Raw genomic sequence first — 20421 nt, 5'->3', positions numbered from 1 at the left:
TTGGTATCAGGGTTGATGGTGGCTTCATAGAATGTAGGTAACAGTTCTGAACAAGAGGACTCTCAGCTGGCTCTTGCTGTTTTATGAAGGGTATTTTTGACTATTGTCATAATAGCTTTTGACCCATGTGTTCACATAATGAACTAAATTTTCCCACTGAAGTCAGCACTGATGGGACTGTCTGGAAATCACTCTGTCAGGTCTTGAATTCCATAAATTAAAGAACTTGTAGGGAATTCTCTGGTGGTCAAGTGGTTAGGACTCCATGTTTTCACTGCCAAGGGTGCAGATTCAATTCCCTGATCGGGCAGCTAAGATCCCACAAGCCATGTGGTACAGCCAAAAAAATAAATAAATAAAAATTTAAGTACTGGTAGAGGTTTTTAGTTAATTAAAAGGAAAGGTAAAGCAGTGGTAATAATAATGAGTAACAATAATGAAAGTACGTAATAATAATGAAATAGGACTAATGGCAATGAGGTTGGGGGGAGTGAAGATTCTCTTGTCAGGAGAGACCAATTTTAGCCCTGTGAGTGCGCCTCACCCAAACACTTATCACAGGAGTCTTCCCTCAAACAGCTTGGTCCTTCTCCCTCCTCGCAGGCTGGGAGCATCCCCTGGAGACATCAAGGACTGTATTATAAAGGCATGTTATCCAATGCAGGACATCGAGGCCACTTAAAAAATAATTATTAAACGAGGGCGTGAACAAAGGAATGTAAGACGTAACAGAAAACATATGTGTCTCGTGCGTAAGAATTATTCTACAGAAGCTGTTTCCCATTTGAGACAAAATAAGGAACACTTGTTGAGTGGATGGATGGGCTTCCTCCAGGGCCTCAGGGGATGGGCACCCGTGTGGGAGCTGGTCTTGGTCTCTGTAGACATCATCTCTCTGGGTCACTGCCCTGGGGGCATGGTGGGCAGGGCTCCAGTCTGAGGACCTGTAGGCAGGAAGGGCCATAATAAAAGATATTCTGTACTCACCATGGTTTGAACCCCAGGGAAAGCACTTTTTTCCCTTCTGTCTTGGTCTCCATCTCTTTTTTTGTGGTACGCGGGCCTCTCACCGTTGTGGCCTCTCCCGTTGCAGAGCACAGGCTCTGGATGCGCAGGCTCAGCGGCCATGGCCCACGGGCCCAGCCGCTCCGCGGCATGTGGAATCCTCCCAGACCGGGGCACAAGCCCGTGTCCCCTGCATCGGCAGGCAGACTCTCAACCACTGCGCCACCAGGGAAGCCCTGGGTCTCCATCTTTTAACCTCCAAAATGGCTAGCCCTCGGGGCCAGGGTTTCAAAGGCTGGTATAGAAAGTTTGCCTCAGATTCAAAATCCAGATTTCCTGACCCTGCTTCTGCTCTAAAGCATCCCACTCTTGAGGGTGGGCTCAGCAATCTGCATCTTTTTTTTTCTTTTAATTAATTTATTTATTTTTGGCTGCATTGGGTCTTCGTTGCTGCACACAGGCTTTCTTTAGTTGCAGTGAATGAGGGCTACTCTTCATTGCGGTGTGCAGGGTTCTTATTGCAGTGGCTTCTCTTGTTGCAGAGCACGGGCTCTAGGCTTGCGGGCGCAGTAGTTGTGACTTGCAGGCTCTAGAGCACAGGCTCAGTAGTTGTGGCACACAGGCTTAGTTGCTCCACGGCATGTGGGATCTTCCCGGACCAGGGCTCGAACCCACGTCCCCTGCATTGGCAGGCGGATTCTTAACCACTGTGCCACCAGGGAAGCCCCAGCAATCTGCATCTTTAACAAGGATTTTAACGTAACCTAACTTTTTTTTTTTTTTTTTTTTTTTTTTTTTGTGGCACGCGGGCCTCTCACTGTTGTGGCCTCTCCCGTTGCGGAGCACAGGCTCCGGACGCGCAGGCTCAGTGGCCATGGCTCACGGGCCCAGTCACTCCGCGGCATGTGGGATCCTCCCGGACCGGGGCACGGACACGCGTCCCCTGCATCGGCAGGCGGACTCCCAACCACTGCGCCACCAGGGAAGCCCTAACCTAACTTTTGAGTGTTCTTAGCTTGGGTGTGTGTTGGAAGCACCCGGGGAGCTTTCAGCAAATGCTGGCCCATGCTGTGTGCTTTGATTCAGTGGGGCTTCCACGGGGGGCTTTTTTACAAAGCTTTCCACAAAATCATCACAGTCTGTCTAGCACCATTTTACAAATTGCAGAGAAGTGCCCCCTCTGGTGGGCCACAGCCTCTTGCCAGGGTACAGGGCTTGGGGAGAGCAGCATGGGGTGGGTTTCAGCCCCTTCCCCACCACAGGCAGGTCTCTTGTGCCGTGAACAGCGTGCACAGCTGTGCATGGTATCTCTGGCTCCCAGGTGGTTCCCAGTTAGGAAGCAGTGACAAGTGTGGCTGTTAATAACCTTTGAAGGCTTTTGGGCAGAAGTGCACAGAGTAGTGTGTTCAGATTCACCTGGGGCAGCTTGTAGACCAGATTGGGGACAGCTGAGAACAGAGCATCCACAGAGAAGCTGTTTTACACTGGCCTAGGTGGGAGGAGATTGGAGCTGATCTGTTGTGGCAGCAAGGAAAGAGAAAGGATAGTCATGAACTGTGTAGAGAAGTAGTAAAGTGGATGTGCCAACCTGGGGGGAGAGATTAGTAAGCAGATGCCCCCTGAAACAGGACTGTGAGCCCACAGAGCACTCCAGGGTGCTGCGCTGGGGAAGGGTCCTCTCTCAGACCCTGTCTCTTCATCTGTGGCCAAGGGAAGTTCAATATCCCTGGAACAACTCTCAACCAAGGAGAGGCAGGCGTTGGCGGAGAGGTGACCCCGCTTTCTCATCCCCACTCTTTCAGGGAGCACCTAAGGTCACCTCCCAAACTACTCGAATCCCAGTCCTTGTCCCAGAGTCTGCTTTGGTGGGGATCCAGACCATGGGGCATGTTAATGGGTGGATCTCCAGCTCCAGAAAAGTGTATCCTCACTCAGACAGGAGCCCTCAAATGCATCGGCTGTGTATATCTTTTTCTGGAGGGCAGAGAGTACAGGAAGTTGGTCTCCATGGGTCAACATCATATGTTTCCTGAGTGGGTGGGTCAGTGATGTGGAGCAGGGCTTCTCAAATGGTCATGTGCACAGAGGTTACCTGGAGATCTGCTTAAAATACAGATTCTAACTCAGCAGGTCTGTGTGGGACCTGAGAATCTGCGTTTCTAACAAGCTCCCACGTGATGCTGATGCTGCTGGTCCAAGGGCCACACTGAGTAGCAAGGCCCTTAGCAGCAAGGTCCTTCACAAATGAGTTCTAAGGCTGCGGAGGTATAAGTGGGCTGGTAGGTGGGGTGGAACTCTTCACTCTAAGTACGTTTCTAATATCAAGATTCCTGGCCAGGCTTTTAATAAGTACTCCTCATACACTTGACTCCTACAAAACCTTTTCATCCAAACACCACTCATAAATTGTTTTTATGCCATGATGTTAAACTCTTTCTGATCATTTCAGGAGAGGTTGCCACCTTGTAGAGTTTTCATCCAGCCTGTAGGGCAAAGGAAAAAATGATAGAAAATCAAAATAATTTGATTCATGAGATGGAATTCAACTTTGAATTCTAGTATGTTGATCAAGAATTTGCAGGCTCTGGGAAATACTTTTGTTTTAAATCTAAGAATAGAAACCACTGTTTAAAAATCTAAGAATAGGGATATCCCTGGTGGTGCAGTGGTTAAGAATCCACCTGCCAATGCAGGGTACATGGGTTCAATCCCTGGTCTGGGAAGATCCCACAAGCTGCGGCGCAACTAAGCCCACGTGCCACAACTACTGAAGCCCGCGCGCCTAGAGCCCATGCTCTGCAACAAGAGAAGCCACCTCAGTGAGAAGCCCATGCACCACAACGAGGAGTGGCCCTCCACTGGCCGCAACTAGAGAAAGCCTGTGCGCTGCAATGAAGACCCAGTGCAGCCAAAAATAAATTAATTAATTAATAGTAAAAAAAAAAAAAACTCTAAGAATAAGTCATTTGCCTCTGTGTAACAGTAGGAAAAACTACCTGGATGAAAATCAAATACTTTGATTACTTCTTAAACCTTAGAAGACACAACTTACTGGTCTTTTCACTTTGGGCTTTTCAGTTAGAGCTGGTGGATTGATTGATTGACTGATTTTAAGATCTTTATTGGAGTATAATTGCTTTACAATGGTGTGTTAGTTTCTGCTGTATAACAAAGTGAATCAGTTATATATAAACATACATCCCCATATCTCCTCCCTCTTGCGTCTCCCTCCCACCCTCCCTATCCCACCCCTCTAGGTGGTCACAAAGCACCGAGCTGATCTCCCTGTGCTATCCGGCTGCTTCCCACTAGCTATCTGTTTTACATTTGGTAGTGTATATAAGTCCATGCCACTCTCCCACTTTGCCCCAGCTTACCCTTCCCCCTCCCCATGTCCTCAAGTCCATTCTCTACATCGACTTCGTTATTCCTGTCCTGCCCCTAGGTTCTTCAGAACCTTTTTTTTTTTTTTTTTTTTTTTTTTTTTAGATTCCATATATATGTGTTAGCATACGGTATTTGTTTTTCTCTTTCTGACTTACTTCACTCTGTATGACAGTTTCTAGGTCCATCCACCTCACTACAGATAACTTAGTTTCGTTCCTTTTTTTGACTGAGTAATATTCCATTATATATATATGTTCCACATCTTCTTTATCCATTCATCTGTTGATGGACACTTAGGTTGCTTCCATGTCCTGGCTACTGTAAATAGAGCTGCAATGAACATTGTGGTACATGACTCTTTTTGAATTATGTTTTTCCCAGGGTATATGCCCAGGAGTGGGATTGCCGGGTCATATGGTAGTTCTATTTTTAGTTTTTTAAGGAACCTCCATACTGTTCTCCATAGTGGCTGTATCAGTTTACATTCCCACCAACAGTGCAAGAGGGTTCCGTTTTCTCCACACCCTCTCCAGCATTTATTGTTTGTAGATTTTTTGATGATGGCCATTCTGACTGGTATGAGGTGATAGTTCATTGTGGTTTTGATTTGCATTTCTCTAATGATTAGTGATGTTGAGCATCCTTTCATGTGTTTTTTGGCAATCTGTATATCTTCTCTGGAGAAATGTCTATTTAGATGTCTGCCCATTTTTGGATTGGGTTTTTTTTTTTGATATTGAGCTGCATGAGCTGCCTGCATATTTTGGAAAGTAATCCTTTGTCAGTTGCTTCATTTGCAAATATTTCCCCCCAATCTGAGGGTTGTCTTTTCGTCTTGTTTATGGTTTCCTTTGCTGTGAAAAACGTTTTAAGTTTCATTAGGTCCCATTTGTTTATTTTTGTTTTTATTTCCATTTCTCTAGGAGGTTGGTCAAAAAGGTTCTTGCTGTGTTGTATGTCATAGGGTGTTCTGCCTATGAACTCTGTTCCTCTGAGAGTTTTATAGTGTCTGGCCTTACATTTAGGTCTCTAATCCATTTTGAGTTTACTTTTGTGTATGGTGTTAGGGAGTGTTCTAATTTCAGTCTTTTACATGTAGCTGTCCAGTTTTCCCAGCACCACTTATTGAAGAGGCTGTCTTTTCTCCATTGTATATTCTTGCCTCCTTTATCAAAGATAAGGTGACCATATGTGTGTGGGTTTATCTCTGGGCTTTCTATCCTGTTCCATTGATCTATATTTCTGTTTTTGTGCCAGTACCATACTGTCTTGATTACTGTAGCTTTGTAATATAGTCTGAAGTCAGGAAGCCTGATTCCTCCGGCTCCATTTTTCTTTCTCAAGATTGCTTTGGCTATTCGGGGTCTTTTGTGTTTCCATACAAATTGTGAAAATTTTTTTTCTAGTTTTGAGAAAAATGCCATTGTTAGTTTGATAGCGATTGTACTGAATCTGTAGATTGCTTTGGGTAGTATAGTCATTTTCACAATGTTGATTCTTCCAATCCAAGAACATGGTATATTTATCCATTTGTTTGTGTCATCTTTAATTTCTTTCATCAGTGTCTTACAGTTTTCTGCATACAGGTCTTTTGTCTCCTTAGGTAGGTTTATTCCTAGATATTTTATTCTTGTTGTTGCAGTGGTAAATGGGAGTGTTTTCATAATTTCACTTTCAGATTTTTCATCATTAGTGTATAGGAATGCAAGAGATTTCTGTGCCTTAATTTTGTATCCTGCTACTCTACCAAATTCATTGATTAGCGCTAGTAGTTTTCTGGTGGCATCTTTAGGATTCTCTATGTCTAGTATTGTGTCATCTGCAAACAGTGACAGTTTTACTTCTTCTTTTCCAATTTGGATTCTTTTTATTTCTTTTTCTTTTCTGATTGCTGTGGCTAAACCTTCCAAAACTATGTTGAATAATAGTGGTGAGAGTGGGCAACCTTGTCTTGTTCCTGATCTTAGTGGAAATGGTTTCAGATTTTCACCATTGAGGACGATGTTGGCTGTGGGTTTGTCACATATGGCCTTTATTATGTTGAGATAAGTTACCTCTATGCCTACTCTCTGGAGCGTTTTTATCATAAATGGGTGTTGAATTTTGTCAAAGCTTTTTCTGCCTCTACTGAGATGATCATATGGTTTTTCTCCTTCAATTTGTTAATATAGTTTATCACATTGATTGATTTGCATATATTGGGGAATCCTTGCATTCCTGGGATAAATCCCACTAGATCATGGTGTATGACCCTTTAAATGTGCTTTTGGATTATGTTTGCTAGTATTTTGTTGAGGACTTTTGCATCAATGATCATCAGTGATATTGGCCTGTAGTTTTTTTGTGTGACATCTTTGTGTGGTTTTGGTATCAGGGTGATGGTGGCCTCGTAGAATGAGTTTGGGAGTGTTCCTTCCTCCACTATATTTTGGAAGAGTTTGAGAAGGATAGGTGTTAGCTCTTCTCTAAATGTTTGATAGAATTCGCCTGTGAAGCCATCTGGTCCTGGGCTTTTGCTTGTTGGAAGATTTTTAATCACAGTCTCAATTTCAGTGCTTGTGATTGGTCTGTTCGTATTTTCTGTTTCTTTCTGGTTCAGTCTCAGAAGGTTGTGCTTTTCTAAGAATTTGTCCATTTCTTCCAGGTTGTCTATTTTATTGGCATAGAGTTGCTTGTAGTAATCTCTCATGATCCTTTATATTTCTGCAGTGTCAGTTTTTGCTTTTCCTTTTTCATTTCTAATTCTGTTGATTTGAGTCTTCTCCCTTTTCTTCTTGATGAGTCTGGCTGATGGTTTATCAATTTTGTTTATCTTCTCAAAGAACCAGCTTTTAGTTTTATTGATCTTAGCTATTGTTTCCTTCATTTCTTTTTCATTTATTTCTGATCTCATCTTTATGATTTCTTTCCTTCTGCTAACTTTGGGGATTTTGTTCTTCTTTCTCTGATTGCTTTAGGTGTAAGGTTAGGTTGTTTATTTGAGATGTTCCTTGTTTCTTGAGGTAGGATTGTATTGCTGTAAACTTCCCTCTTAGAACTGCTTTTGCTGCATCCCCTAGGTTTTGGTTCGTCATGTTTTCCTTGTCATTTCTTTCTAGGTAGTTTTTGATTTTCTCAGTAACCTCTTGGTTGTTTAGTAGTGTATTGTTTAACCTCCATGTGTTTGTATTTTTTACAGAGTTTTTCCTGTGTTTATATCTAGTCTCATAGCGTTGTAGTCAGAAAAGACACTTGATACGATTTCCATTTTCTTAATTTTACCAAGGCTTGATTTGTGACCCAAGATATGATCTATCCAGAGAATGTTCCATGAGCACTTGAGAAGAAAGTGTATTCTGTTGTTTTTGGATGGAATGTCCTATAAATATCAATTAAATTCATCTTGTTTAATGTATCACTTAAAGCTTTTGTTTCCTTATTTATTTTCATTTTGGATTACCTGCCCATTTGTGAAAGTGGGGTGTTAAAAGTCCCTACTTTTATTGTGTTACTGTTGATTTCCCCTTTTATGGCTGTTAGCATTTGCCTTAAGTATTGAGGTGCTCCTATGTTGGGTGCATAAATATTTACACTTGTCATATCTTCTTCTTGGATTGGTCCCTTGATCATTGTGTAGTGTCCTTCTTTGTCTCTTGTAATAGTCTTTATTTTAAAGTCCATTTTGTCTGATATGAGAATTGCTACTCCAGCTTTCTTTTGATTTCCATTTGCATGGAACAACTTTTTCCATCGCCTCACTTTCATTCTGTATGTGTCCCTAGGTCTGAACTGGGTCTCCTGTAGACAGCATATATACAGGTCTTGTTTTTGTATCCATTCAGCCAGTCTGTGTCTTGGTTGGAGCATTTAATCCATTTAAATTTGAGGTAGTTATCGATATGTATGCTCCTGTTACCATTTTCTTAATTGTTTTGGGTTTGTTATTGTAGGTCTTTTCCTTCTCTTGTGTTTCCTGCCTAGAGAAGTTCCTTTAGGAATTGTTGTAAAAGCTGGTTTGTTGGTGCTGAATTCTCTTAACTTCTGCTTGTCTGTAAAGGTTTTAATTTCTCCATCAAATCTGAATGAGATCCTTGATGGGTAGAGTAATCTTGGTTGTAGGTTTTTCTCTTTCATCACTTTAAATATGTCCTGCCACTCCCTTCTGGCTTGCAGAATTTCTGCTGAAGGATCAGCTGTTAAACTTATGGGGATTCCCTTGTGTGTTGTTTTTTGCTTTTCCGTTGCTGCTTTTAATATTTTTTCTTTGTATTTAATTTTTGATAGTTTGATTAATATGTGTCTTGGCGTGTTTCTCCTTGAATTTATCCTGTATGGGACGCTCTGTCCTTCCTGGTCTTGATTAACTATTTCCTTTCCCATATTAGGAAATTTTCAACTATAATTTCTTCAAATATTTTCTCAGTCCCTTTCTTTTTCTCTTCTTCTTCTGGTATCCCTATAATTTGAATGTTGGTGCGTTTAATGTTGTCCCAGAGGTCTCTGAGACTGTCCTCAGTTCTTTTTTTTTTTTTTTTTTTTTTAAATGGTGTTTTCTTTTTTTTTTTAAATTAATTCATTTATTTATTTATTTTTTTTTGGCTGTGTAGGGTCTTCGTTTCTGTGCGAGGGCTTTCTCTAGTTGCGGCGAGCGGGGGCCACTCTTCATCGCCGTGCACGGGCCTCTCACTGTCGTGGCCTCTCTTGTTGCGGAGCACAGGCTCCAGACACACAGGCTCAGTAGTTGTGGCTCACGGGCCCAGTCGCTCCGTGGCATGTGGGATCCTCCCAGACCAGGGCTCGAACCCGTGTCCCCTGCATTGGCAGGCAGATTCTCAACCACTGCGCCACCAGGGAAGCCCTGTCCTCAGTTCTTTTCATTCTTTTTTCTTTATTCTGCTCTGCAGTAGTTATTTCCACTATTTTATCTTCCAGGTCACTTATGCGTTCTTCTGCCTCAGTTATTCTGCTACTGATTCCTTCTGGAGAATTTGTAATTTCATTTATTGTGTTTTTCATCATTGTTTGTTTGCTCTTTAGTTCTTCTGGGTTCTTGTTAAACGTTTCTTGTATTTTCTCCATTCTCTTTCCAAGATTTTGGGTCATCTTTACTATCGTTATTCTGAATTCTTTTTCAGGTAGACTGCCTATTTCCCCTTCATTTGTGTGGTCTGGTGGGGTTTTCCCTTGCTCCTTCATCTACTGTGTATTTCTCTGTCTTCTCATTTTGCTTAACTTACTGTGTTTGGGGTCTCCTTTCTGCAGGCTGCAGGTTCGTAATTCCCACTGTTTTTGGTGTCTGCCCCCAGTAGGTAAGGTTGGTTCAGTGGGTTGTGTAGGCTTCCTGGTGGAGGGGACTGGTGCCTGTGTTCTGATGGATGAGGCTGGATCTTGTCTTTCTGGTGGGCAGGATCACGCCCAGTGGTGTGTTTTGGGGTGTCTGTGAACTTATTATAATTTTAGGCCGCCTCTCTGCCAATGGGTGGGGTTGTGTTCCTGTCTTGCTAGTTGTTTGGCATAGGGTGTCCAGCACTGTAGCTTGCTGGTTGTTGAATGGAGCTGGGTCTTAGCGTTGAGATGGAGATCTCTGAGGGAGCTTTCACCGTTTGATATTATATGGGGTCAGGTGGTCTCTGGTGGACCTATGTCCTGAGCTCGGCTCTCCCACCTCAGAGGCACGGGCCTGACACCCGGCTGGAGCACCAAGGCTCTGTAAGCCACCCAGCTGGTCTTGCTAAAGCCTGGCCTCCTGCAGCAGCCTGACCAATGGAATATTCAAATTGGAAATGTTGCCTTAGCACTGGATGTTGGAGGAGATCTCCATCGCTCCTTACCAGAAGTAAAAAAGGATGGACAGCTCCAGCCTGAGAGGCTTGTCTGCTCACCCGCTGGGGTGAATGGGGGCTGGGATGGTGGGTTTATTTTTATTTGTTTGTTTGTTTAGATTCTTTAGTTTCCCTGCCGTCCCAAAGGGGGCAGTCATCAGCATTTATGGAAGTGTTTTGATCTGTCTTCACGTTGGGACAATACATGATTAGGGGTTGACGTAATGCACAGGAGGAGCATGTTACAGGAATAAGCTTATTCAAGTCATTTCTGGTTTGTGTTGGTTTTTTTAAATGCAGTATGATTTTTACTCATTTTAAAGCATCCGTAGCGCCAAGAGGACTGTTTGGGAGGAGCCTCCCTTGTCTCCACTTTGATAAGAAAATTGCTTCTCCTGGGACAGCTGACTTCCCACTGCCTGTGATGGGTACAGGGTTGTTCAAAGTGCACGCTCCAAATTCAGCACTCCTTAGCTTCGGAGGGGATTTTGGCTTTAACAGTTAGGTGGTTCATCTGTCTCAAGCATTTGTTTTGACTCTAGCTCTTGCTTGCTTTACTTTTTTAAGCTTGGAAAGAAGAAACCCAGAATAGTCTGGGCCTTTACTTCCAAATGGGGGTTTAGACAAAAGTTTAAAAAGGCACTTGCTTTGTAGCACTTGCCTTGGAACCCCTACGTGTGCTGGTAATCACCTCTGTTCCCTCAGACTGCTGGTTGCCAGCCCCTATCCGGCAGGGCCTGTAAACCAGTGCCCCAGCCTTGCCAGGCTATCAGCCACGATTGGCATCTGTCCTGGCATCCCATGTGCTCCAGGTTCCTTAAAGGCCACACGCTCCATTCATTGGGTTTATGCTGCCCACCTGCTCAGGCTCAGTTTCTGTGGGTTCTTCGGGGGGTGAGGAAGAGGGGACCTTGTCTGTGCCTTGTTTGGGGTTCCCCGCCTCAGGCCCCCTCTGGTCCATTCTTACATTGGCAGCTGGGAAATCCTGGGCAAGTGCTATAACTTCTCTGTGTTCCAGTTTCCTCCATGTAAAATGGGCATAAAAAGAGGAGCTACCTGGCATGTAACAAGCTATTACTGAGTAGGGGCCATCTGTGGACCCAGTCTTTACAACCATCCACCCTGGCAGGCCAGCCCCAGTCCTATAAGGCAGGTGTTATGGCTTCATTTTTCAGGTGAGAAAATGGAGGCTTGTAGAAAGGCCAGCCTGTTTGTCTGATGACCCATAGCTGTCACATATCCGAGCAAATCAACTGGGACACCGATGCCAAAGCTTGTGCACTTTCTATGCTGCAAACCGTGTGCTTTTCTGCATGCTGAGGAATTCCATGGGCCCTGTCCCAAAGGATTCCCGTCTAGGAATAGCACTGTTTTTTCTGGTGAGGCTCAGGCTGACTCATCCTTGAGTGGGGCCAATAAAGTATTTCCGGAGAATAAACTCTTTCTATTAGCTCACTGGGCCAGGTTATTGAGAACCCCTGCTCACCTTTGACTCCTCAGTTAATTAGAGAATTGGGATCAAGTGCTTCCAAAATTTCCCTGAATTCTCTATTAACTGAGTTAACACAGAGCTTATCAGCTCACGGGTCACACCTCACGTGGCTGGAAGAAAGGAAGGGGGTCTTAGATGAATACCAAACTTCAGTCAGACATAGAACGTGAAGGGTCATCTCAGTTTGACAAACACAGGAGGAAGTAGCAAACGGGAAGATAAATTTCACACTCTCCCTGGAGCCCAGCATTAAGCCCTGACCAGATTTGCGGATTTGCTGCTCCCACAGGACACTGCGTTGGTGGTCAGAGCAAGTGTGGCTCCAGAATAAAGTCGAATGCTGTGTGAATGGGAAGAAGGAGCCTGAAGGCCAAGGAGGCTCACTAACTTCATGATCTGATTTCTTCCTGCCAGCCACACTGCATATTACAAGCAGGGCTGGAGCTTGGCTCCGCTGGCCAAACTCCCAGGGCCAGGACAGCCGAGGTATGTCTGGAAAAGAGAGGACCTTTGCCAAGGCAAGCATCTCCCGTGCCAGGCAGACCAGCAAATAAGCTGCCTCTTGAAGTCCCTTCATCTGAATCCCCGAACAGCCAAGGCTTGTTGAAGTTCTAAGTGCAAACTAGGGAGCTACTGAGTGCCCGGTACTGAGAATATAGAGACGAACATGCAGAAACCAAGTAGGCTTTCATCTTGTGTTCTAAAAAAAAATGTTAATTGATGTTTTTCTGATCCTGAGTGTAATGTGTCTTAGTAAAACAAAAAATTTAGAAAATTTAAACTGAATTACTCAATCTCTGGGGAGAAACCTTGATAGCATTTTATGGAATTGGATGTGTCTGCTAGCCAAGGAAAAGTGGGACTGGGAAAATGGCCAGTTTTGTGAATCTTCTTAAAATAGGGTCCAGAATTTCATATTAAAAGTTTTTCTTTAAGTTTTGTTTGGGACTTTACTTGAAAAATGAAACTAAAGATTATGAAAATAAGTTTATGTTATTCTACACGTAACAGCTCTTGTAATAATAATGGTCAAGGATACTTAGACCCAAGGCAAAAGTTTATTTGCTTTATTAGCATCTTTAAAATAGCAGTGCATTAATTTCTGAAATGAAAGAAGTAACTGGGTCCTGGGTAGGCAGCTTTTGGATATGAATATTCCTATTATAAGGTAACATTCTTTGCTTCATAGTTTGCCTTTTTTTTTTTTTAGGGCAATCACAGAAAGGTCGTTTTTATGATGGTACATTTTTCCCAAACACTTCTCAAGAGAAGATAAGGCTTGAGAAGCCTTATCTTCTCAAGCATCTTAAAGTGTTATCATCCAAGGATAATTTTGACTTCTTCAACAGTTGTTAACTCATCTAACTCTGCCAGATCCATACTTAATCAGAGGCTTTGAGTGGTTTGAGCAGTTTCTGAGCATCACTTTCATTGATTTCATGAAAGCCTGCACCTTTGCAACAGGTTTTAGTAGATTTGCACTGCATATGAGTTGGATAATCAGATTCTACACTGTCTGGCAATCAGGGCCAAAGGGTAGACAGTCTATTCACTGGTCCACATTCCCCATCAGCTGAGAGCTGGTAATCATAAGTCTTGCAACAGTGATGAAGGTAAGTTCTCCAAGCTAAAGTCAATGTAAGCAATGATTGAGGCACAGAAGGAATCAGAGCCACGGAGAAGCCTTGTCCCTAGAATCTCTCCCATGTACCTCCTGGTGGGGTACCACGTGCCTGGCGGAGGTAAAAAGCACCCTTCCCCCACTAGATCACTATTTCTGATGCTGTCTAAAGCCAGGGCACAGCTAGTTTAGCTACATCACCCCAACATTCATCTTTTAAAGGTTCCCTGAGACTTCTTTGACTACGGGATGCCTGCCTGACTATGGAGTGGGGGTGGAGGTGGGCGGGGGTGGTACCTAGCTCCATAGTGACCCTGTTTTTTAAGGTTATGCCCCAGGCAGGATCTAAAACCAGAGCAAAGGGGGTGCTGATACTGCTTTGAGATTAAGTGCTCCCTGATGGGGGCAGCTATGCTGACTTTATAACCAGTAGTTAGAAAGTTTTTCCTTGGGTTAGTATGGATTTGAACAACATTCGTTAGCATGTGAGGGTTCCCCTCCCATTGCCTCTCCCCACCTGGGAACAAGTGCCCAGTACTTTCCAGAAGCTCTCAGTGCCAGCAGCCTCATCTATAAAGAGTATTGTCTGAAGTCAGGTTCACCGGAGAAGAACCTGAGATGGGGATTCCTGGGCAAATGGTTTACTGCAGAAATGCTCTTGGAAGAAAAGGAGTGAAGGGAACAGAATGGGGCAGAAGACAGAGGCAAACAGGGATGTGCTCTCAGCCTAATCCCACGGGGGCTCTGGAACATGAGTTGCCCAGCACAGCTGGTCTCATCTTGAGGCAAAGGGGCAGCCTTTTGCACCCATGTCAATCATAGGCTGCAGAGGAAGGGTGTTATAACCTCCCAGGCAAAGCAGCTCCCATTCAGCCAGGGACTGGAAGTCATCTAGTAAAGGGGTTCTGGGTACAGATCTTGTGCCGTCCACACCAGCAGTCACAGTGTTTGCTGAGGCCCATGCTCTGGGGGCCTCCTTGCCTCATAGCTGCAGTGAAGGGTGGAAAACGGAATTAAAGCCTTTCAGTCAAGGGGACTTACATAGCCATGGGAGGGCTGTTCTGGTGCTGACAGGCGCAGAAGGGTGATCCATGACATTCTTCCCTGTTGCAGCGTCCGGGAGCGCGTGAGTCATGACCATACACTGAGCGCTTTCATTCCTACAGATGTCTTTGGTTTTCACTCTTTTTGCTTGTCCCCCACCCCAAGATCCAACCGGAATTCTGTCATTTCTATTAGACTGAGTAGGGTGGAAGAGAGATGTGGAATAATGCAATAAATGCTGGTTTAAATGTTATTTCCTCGCACTTTGGAATTAACAAAAATAAGGTAGTTCAGCAGTTCTCAGACAATCAAAAGCAGTCTTAGATCAAAGCTGAGTAAACGGAGGTCCCCTCAATTTCCAGAGTAAATTTTTAAAGCCTAGTGAGTCCTTCACATCCATGTAAAACCTGAAGTCTTTGGGGTGATAAATCTTTGAGAACGGATAGACCTTTGACTTAAATTGAAAACCTCTGTCCTGGTTTGAAAGGGATTTCCAGTGAGATACTGAGCTTTGGAACTGGGTTGAGTAATATAATTTATGTATATCCTGGGATGCTCTTGAGAGTAATTACACCAGGACAACAGACATAAACCAAGACTGCCCCAGGGAGTTAAGGTCACCTAGGCTTGAGCTCGCTACCTCTAATGCCCACAGGCCAGTTAGCTAGGATTTAGAGTACCTTGTACTTGGGCCAATTGTGGATATTGCTTCTTGGGTGAGGAATTATAAGGAAGAGGATGGTGACAAGAGGCCACCAACAGTGAATCATTAGGACCAATCTTTGGGCCATGCAGTTCGTGAGACAGCATTTGAGAAATCATTCACTGGTTTTCCTTATTGAGATTGCCGCTGCATGTTCTCGAGATTCCAAGAGCAGCCCCTCACACTGCCCTGTAAATGTCTGTTTCTCTGCTGGAAGATGTCCCCCTTCTAAGCTGTGAGCTCTTCAAGGACAGGGACTAATGTCATTCAGATCTGGGTCCTCAGTGCTGATCATGGGAGGTGATGTGATGACTCAGCCACTCAATGGATGCTCAGGGTCCGTTCCAAGTCCTGTGCCATGCCCATATTAGATATGCAAACTTACCTACCACCCACGAGTGTTTGGGGCAAGATGGGTGAAGGAAACCTTGGAAGAAGGGCTGAGGAAAGGTGTTCCTGACAGTGGGAACAACTAGGCAAAAGTGTGGAAAGTGTGGAAATGAGACCAAGTAAAGGATATTTGTAGAATAGTGACATATGTGCTCAAAGAGGTAGGGGCCAAATGGATGCCAATGTTAACATTTTGAGATTTATTATGTTCATAATGGAGAGAGGCATTTTAAGAAGATTCCTCAAGCAGCCTGTAGAATGGACGAAAAAAAAGGCAAACTCATAGCATTGGCTCCCAAAGCATTGCACAGTGGAACACTTACTGTGTCACCTACCATGAATTGAAAATGCTTATCTCAGGCCCCACAATCTCAGAGTATACTCAGACCACTGGGGCGTGGCCTGGGAATCTGTATTTTTTTAAGGCGATCCCAAACCAATTTTAATGTAGGAGGTCCCAAGCCCACGTGAGGGATGCTGACTAAGGTCACGGAGAACAGTTAGAAAACTTAACAGTTACTGAGATCAATTATCCCCATTAGATATCTAGATTGGATGCTGAAAGATAAGCTACAGTTCCCTTTTATATTTATATATCTCCTATGTTTTATTTCCTTGTATTTCGGGTTGTTTGTGTTGCTGTTGCTTTGTTGCTATTTTCTAAATAAAGTTTTATTGATGTTTAGAAAACAGACAAAAGTACACAAATCATTAGGTGCCCAGCTCAGTGAATTTTCACAATGATCACACCTGAGAACATCCCCAGCACCCCGAGAACTCCCTTCTACTTGCCACCCGCCAGTTATTATCTTGACTTCTAATCCCACAGATGAGTTACTTGTTTTTTGTCATTTCTACTTTTTGTGTTTGATAATGTTCATAATAGTGTAATAGTATATGTGTATAACATGTAACTAAGTAGGTATGTTGTGGTAAGTGCTCACTTTTTTTTTTTTTTTTTCTGATTAGACACACAACTTAAACTTTTTTTATTTCACGCATCTACCTGGAAGTGTGGGTCTGGGCTGAGGTGCGGGTCTTGGAAATTGGAGGAGGGAGCATGGGTGACATTTCAGAGCCAGAATCCTTTTGGCTGCCGTTGTGTGTTGCAGAGTTGCCAAGGCCCTTGAGAAGATCAGGGCCTTGGTAGGAGAAGGAGGTAGGCTTTAGAGTCAGTCAAGAATGACCTTGGGGGCTTCCCTGGTGGCGCAGTGGTTGAGAGTCCGCCTGCTGATGCAGGGGACATGGGTTCGTGCCCCGGTCCGGGAAGATCCCACATGCCGTGGAGCGGCTAGGCCTGTGAGCCATGGCCGCTGAGCCTGCGCGTCCGGAGCCTGTGCTCCGCAATGGGAGAGGTCACAACAGTGAGAGGCCGGCGTACCGCAAAAAAAAAAAAAAAAAAAAAAAAAGAATGACCTTGAGGAAGTCACATGGCCTCATTGAACTCCAGCACCCCAGCTTCTAGACATTCAACCAGTGCTAGTTCTGTTCTGTGCCTTCTCCTTTTCCCATATCTGCAAACATTCTCTCTCCCCTCAGAAGTCTTGATTTGGTCTCAGTGACTCGGAGAGGCCCTGTGGGTTATGAAGAGCCTCCTGCTTTTCTTTGATTTTGGTTGTAAACTATGTGTGCAGGTGGTAAGATGGCAGCTCCCCACGGCCCCTTTCCTGGTTTTCTCGTGCCTGTCTGTAGAGTCCAGCCCAGGCCAGCTATGCTGGGAACCCTCTCCTTGCCCTTGCACCCACCCCCACCCTGGGAAGGCTTGCTGAGGGTGCAGCTCAGCCCTCATTGCTTCATGCTGTAGAAAGAATCGCTGTGTTTTCCTTGGTGCGATTTTCTTAGCGTTTATTTTTCCTCAACTAGTAAGGTTTTGAAAGGCAAGATTAGGGTGTGAGCCAGAAAGACGACTTGGATGCCTTTTAATGCAAACCTAAGGAGGCATCCAGCTCACGTGTGGGCTGTCCCGTTTCTCCAGGAGAGCACTAGGGATCAGAGCCAAAGGGTTGATTAAGAATGAAGAGTGTTCTTACTAATAAGAACCTGCTGTATAAAAAAAAAAAATTAAATACAAAAAAAATAATTGCTTTTAAAAAAATCACATTTTTAACTGTTTTTATCCCTACATCTTCTAAACTTTTTGACCCCAAAACCCTTTTTTAAAATGTAATACCCACAGAACTAATGTTTTACAGAACACAGTTAGGGAAACTCTGATATACAATAACAAACATGATAAAGAAAAGAAAGAATGAAGAGTGGTTTTGTCCTCTGCACTGTCTTCCCAGAGAACCTCTGGCAAGTGTGGCGGCGGGGTGAGCGGGCAGTCAGAGGAGGATGGGGACTTGGCCTGTCAGAGGCTCCTCATTCCAGCACAGCCAACAGTGGCTGTTGTCTGAGAACTTCCCTATAGCAGGACCATGTCTGCTGAAGCCTGGATTTGCCTCCCTGGGGCTCCTCTACACACTTGTCCTGGTGTAGCCAGCCCATCTGTTGGTACTTTTTGTCTTTCAGGAGGAAATGGGCATTTCCTGTGAACTGCTGGAATCGGACTTCCTCAAATGCAGTGTGGGATTCCCTTTCATGAGGTCGAAGTCGAAGGTAAGGGGCAGGGACGGGGCACTTCCTTGGCAGCACCCCCGGCCCTTCCCACCAGCCACTCATTCTGCAACTGCCTCCCCGAGGTTTCGTCCACACCCCACTGCAGCAGGGTGGCCTGCAAAGCCCTGCCTGGGCACAGCCAGCCCTGTCCATAGCCATCTCCAAGTCTGTTCCGGGGCGCCGTGGACATGTGGTCCTTCCCCTTGATCCATGTGACATACCACAGATGTGAAACACATGCCACGGCCTTTGTACTTTGTCAAGCACCATCTGGTTGGCCTCTTAACATTTTATTTTCTGGGACATCCCATGCCACTTTGAGTCCCTGGGACAACATAGGAGAAGATGTGGTCTGGGCTAGTGATCTACAGTCCTGGCTGTCTCCCCCCGGGAACTCACAATTTTTGAAGAGACCTCTTAAAATATAAATAATTGTATTGCATTTCATTTTTTCAGAAAAGTACAAGAAAGTACAGTCACTTTGGTATTTATAAGGAGCCAAATTTTCTAAGCTCAAACAATAATATGGTTTAGCATATTCAGAGATTCATGGAACATTCTAGTATGTGCCATCATTATAAAGAGATGCAAAGATGTAGAAGATATGATTTTTGGAGGTAAAACTAGACTCTAAAAGACCAGTTCTGCCTTTTTAAATGGAAGCTGTTTTCCCTGCTATGATTTGAAGGAAATTTTATATTCCTTTTGTCTACCTTTTTTCCCTTCCTAAAAAAAAAAAAAAAGTTTAATCCTTTTATCCTGCCTATGTCATAGAATTGGATCATTTTAATCTCTAAGGCTTTTTGGTCTCAGTACATAGGAGCTGTTTTGCAAAGCAATTGTGAGAATATTCTAGTAAGGAAGATTTGCTCATTTCTTAGCAAATCACTTGAATCCCTCCGCCTCATTGAATGTACCTGCTTCAAACTGTGGTGGCTCTTATATCTGTGATTCCTCAGCCCTTTTTCTGGCTCTGATCCTCATTCTGTCCACATTCATCCCAGGAGAAGGGAAGCCCCAAGTGGTGGCTGCCCTCAGAAAAGCTGGCAGAATATGGGCCAAGTCCTGTGAGATTCCAGGTAGGGTGAGGATGCAGGAGGAGGACATGAATGCTGGGCATCATTGCCTGCAGTAAAATATGGCACTCACATGCACACACACACACACACACACACACACGTACACACACACACATTTTATTGAAATCTTTTGAGCAACAGGAAATAGACTTAATTGAAACACTTTAAAAGTAGCCATTTTGGGCTTCCCTGGTGGCGCAGTGGTTGAGAGTCTGCCTGCCGATGCAGAGGACACGGGTTCGTGCCCCCATCCGGGAAGATCCCACATGCCGCGGAGCGGCTGGGCCTGTGAGCCATGGCCGCTGAGCCTGCATGTCCGGAGCCTGTGCTCCGCAACGGGAGAGGCCACAGCAGTGAGAGGCCCACGTACCGAAAAAAAAAAAAAGTAGACATTTTGTTGTAAAATCCAGCCTCCTTCCCTCAAACCTAAGGTGCGTCTTGCTAGTTTTAAAGATATTTTAAAAGGAAAACTTATTACAGATGGATCCAGGATCACTTCCCATAAAGAGAAAGTGAATAAATGAATACAATGAAAATAAAGTAATCTTGACTTCTGGGGCCTTAAATTTTGTTAAAATTCATTCTCTCTCAAAATAGTCACAGAGCCAACAGAAGTATGGATGTTGGATGTTGGATTTTTTTTCCAGCTTGGTAATGTCACTGCCTTCCTCCACATGCAGAAGTGAAGGCCTGTAGCAAGGCTGGTCCTGGAGGCAGGGCTCTGGGGGTGAGTCCCTGGAGAAAGCCCCAGAAGCGACCCAGCAGGGATGGGGCTCCCTCTATCCACAGCCCGGCTTGTCCTCCCCTGCCCTCAGACCCTGTGGGTCGTCAGGCTCCAGACCACCTGCTAAGCCTCATGACCACACTCTCTGCTTACTTCACTGGCCGTATGTTTCTGTCTTTCATGACCAGCCTGCCCCGGTCCCTGACCTTCTGTTCTCCCAGGCCTCTGGCTCTCATTTTGGCTTTGTGCCCAAATCTTCTGCTTCTTACCTCACTTTGATCTTTAGAGGGTTTAATTCAGATCTCCTGCCAGTTCAGACTCTCTGCTGCAATGAGACTCTTGACTTTCCCTTCCTTTGGTTCCTCCAGCTCTGTTTCCTATCCTGTCTCCATGCCCCACCCTCACTGTAAGCTGACAGGTCTCACTGCAACAGAAATTTCTGTCTAGAAAGGGATGTCCAGCATCCACTCTAGTTGATGGTCCAAAGTCATGATCCAGTGTTAATTACTTTCAGGTAGCATTCAGTTCAGTAGAATCCGGTGTTGCAAAGTTAGACCATTGCCTAGAATTCTTCATA

The 20421-nt window shown here is 44.5% G+C and overlaps 1 protein-coding gene across 1 annotated transcript in view; it reads left to right on the top strand.

Moving 5' to 3' along the window:
- The window catches only part of ITGA9 (integrin subunit alpha 9), a 354686-nt gene that overhangs the window by 254516 nt on the left and 79749 nt on the right, over nt 1-20421 (top strand). Inside the window, exon 19 of the mRNA XM_032650071.1 lies at nt 17955-18041. Within this exon, the coding sequence (XP_032505962.1) occupies nt 17955-18041 (87 nt within the window). The remainder of the gene's footprint in view (nt 1-17954; nt 18042-20421) is intronic.

The sequence above is a fragment of the Phocoena sinus genome, chromosome 11, assembly GCF_008692025.1.
Source record: "Phocoena sinus isolate mPhoSin1 chromosome 11, mPhoSin1.pri, whole genome shotgun sequence".
NCBI lineage: Eukaryota > Metazoa > Chordata > Mammalia > Artiodactyla > Phocoenidae > Phocoena > Phocoena sinus.
The sequence above is the reverse complement of the archived record's forward strand: the minus strand, read 5'-3'. Positions and strand labels throughout refer to the sequence as shown.